General features: G+C 41.7%; 1 protein-coding gene across 1 annotated transcript in view; it reads right to left on the bottom strand.

Annotated features, from left to right (window-relative positions):
• Positions 1-92: 92 nt before the first annotated feature.
• The window catches only part of shrprbck1r (sharpin and rbck1 related), a gene marked incomplete in the record, with an annotated part of 16,786 nt that continues 12,648 nt past the window's right edge, over positions 93-4,230 (bottom strand). Inside the window, 6 exon segments of the mRNA XM_014018760.1 lie at positions 93-1,102; positions 1,541-1,684; positions 1,858-1,956; positions 2,591-2,770; positions 2,872-2,983; positions 3,069-3,229. Of these exon segments, the coding sequence (XP_013874214.1) occupies positions 1,022-1,102; positions 1,541-1,684; positions 1,858-1,956; positions 2,591-2,770; positions 2,872-2,983; positions 3,069-3,229 (777 nt within the window).

Raw genomic sequence — 4,230 nt, forward strand, 5'->3', positions numbered from 1 at the left:
GCCCGACAACATCTCCCACTACCCCCACCACACGTCAGGGTCTGCCAGGTCCGACTGGCATCCTCCCCAATCCTACATGAAAACACTGGGACTCTCAATGTGAAGGGTATTTATTAATCAGTAAGGCACAAACAGTACATCAGCAACATGATGCTGACATTAAAACATGTGGAACAGTGAGGACATGTTCATGGCTCGTCAGTTCTGGACAGTAGTGTAGCAGAGGAATAGGGCTGGTGTACAGTCAGTGCAWCCTTACAGGTGAATACAAATAAAGCTATCACATTAAATCTTTTAAAAAGCTGTAAGGTTTGTATAACCTCACCATGCATCACTCAGTATTTGATATCCTTACCAAAAATGTGAGATTATTAAAGACACGTTCGTTCTCTTACCAAAAAATATACACTTTTGATCAACACTAAGTCACAACACAATACTCTGGTGATCTGTTGAGCAAATGAAACTTCTTCAGGGACCTGTGAAAATCTGGACAGGTACAGATCTAAATATTGTTTCTGTTCAACGAGATGACTTATAAATCTTTGGTTGCAGAGTACACACACACAGTGTCGTACTAAAGTSTACACAGCTACCTACACCTGCTTGATTTTTGTGCAAAAAGGTTACAGGTCAAAAACCAACCAAGGATTCAGACACATTTTTCATAAAACTTAAAATTAGTAACAGTCTATTACAGCTTTTGTGCAGAGGATTAAGGCCACTTCAGTTTTATTCAATGCATCTGTTTGTCACAGCAAAAACAAAACAACACGCCTGTTTGGCTACACCCGGAGTGCAGTTATTTACCAAAAACGCACCACATGCATTCGGAGTTCATAACCACGCTCTCACAGTCAGGAAAGCAAGGGACGATTAAAAGTGTGCTGAGAGAAAACTGAGAATGTGTCCTGTTTTAAATACGTCTCAGAAGCTTTAATTCACCCTTTCATGTTTCATGAGAACACTTCTCTTCCAGTTCAGTCCAGGAATCCCTCCGAGGACAAGACAGTCTTTAGTCTCAGTGACAGTTTTGACATTTAGGATGGCATTTCTGATTGTTGACGTTGCATCGACATCCTCCGCTGGTGTCTCCAGGACCCTTTGAAAACAACAGGAAAAAAAAGGTGATCACATTTGAAGAAGAGTTAAAAAGTCGCCCCTAATTTACACTAGATGTGGTTCTGCTGTGGTGCACAGTTTGATTTGCACCCCAATTTATACAGTGTCCACTCCACTCCACTCCGAAGCATAGAGGAGGTTCGAGAAGCGTATGCAGGAAATCTGCATCTGCTGAATGTGGACTCCAAACACAGTTGAATGAAACTGCATCGCTGTTTGAAACTTCTGATTTCAAAATAAAACCCACGTGCATCTATACGCTGCACGCTACACRTTGCCATCTGCTTCTCAAACAGAGCGATACATTTTATTTGAAGGCACCTTTCATGGCAAATTCATTCARTTCAAATGTGGAACTGCATCTAGTGTAAATCAGGGGTGAAGAAGGAGGGATGCGACTTGGAGAAAGACTTCTTACCTTCGGCCCCCAGCGAGGCCCTCTGGTAACCCAGCAGATCTCAGTGTGACAGACGGTGCAGCGCAGCCAATCACATCCATCCCTCTTCTGCATAATGATACCACACTGTGGACAGTGTATGGCCTCCCCTGACCGTAAAAGAGTCTGTTTGAGAGGGACGGAGAGCAGAAATGTGGTCAACAACACCAGCAGCTGCACATGGGTCATTTCCCTCTTAGTTTATTCTCTTTTTTAATAAAAATCTGAGTGATCCCAGAAACTGCTCATGGTTTGAAAGAGTTTTTTTTTTAATTTGCACATATTATTTTTAAACCAACCTTCAGTAGATGTGTCGTCCTCCTGGCAGCAGAGTCATTTATAGCACGTGCTGCAAGATCATCCTGATACTGTTTGCAATTCATTCCTTCATGGATAGCCTGTGGAGAGAAGATGCAACAATCAGAGTCAAATGTTGATGCAAAAAAAAAGCTAATACTGTAAGTATGGATCACTTGGGTTGTTACCGACATCTGGTGAAAATTTCATGTCATTAGCACCTCTAGTAATATATTTACTGAGAAAAATGGTGACGTGTTCAATACTTATCATCATTCTTTAGAATGCCAATTTTGTTATTCTTTTCAGCAAGATCATCATCAAACAGTCTCACAGTTTAATATCATAGCTCCGAGCTCATTTTTTATATATAGAGCTACCTCTTATCAGAGACACACTTTAATCATGCGGTGCTGAGCATTCCATCTCCAGCATTCTAGCACTGGGCATAAAAAAAATTGCATTAAAAATGGAATAATAACCAATAAAAACTAGCAAATCCACTGTAAAAACTAATGAAAACTAACTGCAATAAAAGAAAAAAAAGGCACAACAAATTAAACTAAACTATAATGAAAAATCCAAAACTATTATAATTTTGGTCGACACTGGTTTCAAAAACACACCATTTTACTTCAGCAAAACAGGATCTTATGGCTTCAGTTTCCCAGTGAGAAATCTTATCTTATCTATCGATATGTACAAGTTTAAGACAAGAAGACAAGAATTTCCAACCTTGCAAATGAGGCAGTTGTGTTTCCTACAGACAGGGCAGTGGAAGACGTTGACTGTATCCTCGTACACACACCATCCCACGCAGTCGGGAGTTGCACAATGATAGCTGCCCTCGCACCGAGACTCCGCCACYGACAGGCCTCTCTGCAGCCACCGCTCGTACTCCTCGGCTGGCACCAGCTGTGAAAAATAAATAAATAAATAAATAAAAAAAGGGCGAGTTGGAGTGTTTAAGTCAGCCGATACACAGATCTTCTCTTCAAACTTAAGGTGTAACTCACAGCTCGAATCTCCCTCTCCTGCAGAGCGCCAGCGCAGGAGTAGGTGTCATCTCTGTAGGGACAGGACACCTCGGGCTCCTCGCTCAGCATGATGACGGAGCGTAAGCACTCCCTAAGCATCAACAAGTGAACATAAAAATCGTCAGAATCCTACACTTCATATTAAGACAAATCTTTTCATTTTTACTACACCTCACCTGCAGAAGCAGTGCAGACACTCCCTCAGCAGGACCCCCTCTCCTGGTGGTAGATCCATGTAGCAAATCCTGCAGTCCACGGGATCAGGGTTGGGCACCAGGTCCTGACCGTCCAGSCTCACAAGACGGGCAAAATTCTCCATTCTCTCCTCCTCCTTTGCCTAAAGGACGGAGACCGAGACTGAAATCACCCTGGAAATTATGCCTCTCCTGCMTTTTTATAATACAAAGTTATTAATGATCCCTCAACGAATGTTTGATCAAAGGAATTTCTGAGGTTTATCCATGGTCGAGTCATGGAGGCAACAGGCTTTAGTAAGGGAGCCTGGACACCCCTCTTTCTCAACAACAAATCCCAAGCCCAGACCAGAGAGAATGCATAATCCCYCCGGAGAGTTCTAGATCTGCTCTGGGGTCTTCTTCATGTGAGATGTGCCAGAAAACCTCCATAAACCGGCATCCTAATCAAACCACCTCAACTCATTCCATTTAACGCAGAGGAGCAGCCGTTCTACTCCGACTTTCCYCATCTCATGTCTAAAGCTCAGCCCAGCCACCCTGCAGAGGAAGACTATTTTACAGAGGGTATGTAAAGTAACTAAGTACAAATACTTTGTATACAAGCTCCTCTCTTGTGGAACCAACTTCCAGTTTGTCAGTGAGGCTGACACTCTGTCTACTTTTAAGATTAGACTGAAGGCTTTCCTTTTTGATAAATCCTATAGACTTCGGTTTCCTGAGTTATTCCTTAGTTATTATAGTTAATTAGTTACTGTGTGCTTCTATATGCTGTGTATGCACCTTATCTTTCTGGTTATACCACCTCTACCTAGATCTTGATCTGGATTCTACCTCACTCTATTTCTACTTTATTTAATTTTTATTATTATATTTTTTCTGTTCTGTTTTTATATGCCTAACATATTTTCCTTTGTTTAATTTAGCATTTAGAACTTTACATTTCTTCATAGTTTATCAAGCTGTTTATGTTGTGTGCTAATATGGATCGTAATTTCATTCTACAGTAGGGATGCACCGATATGAAAATTTAAGCCGATATCGATATCCGATATACACTCACCGGCCACTTTATTAGGTACACCACGCTAGTAACGGGTTGGACCCCCTTTTGCCTTCAGAACTGCCTCAATTCTTCGTGGCA

The sequence above is a fragment of the Austrofundulus limnaeus genome, unplaced genomic scaffold, assembly GCF_001266775.1.
Source record: "Austrofundulus limnaeus strain Quisiro unplaced genomic scaffold, Austrofundulus_limnaeus-1.0 Scaffold201, whole genome shotgun sequence".
Lineage (NCBI taxonomy): Eukaryota > Metazoa > Chordata > Actinopteri > Cyprinodontiformes > Rivulidae > Austrofundulus > Austrofundulus limnaeus.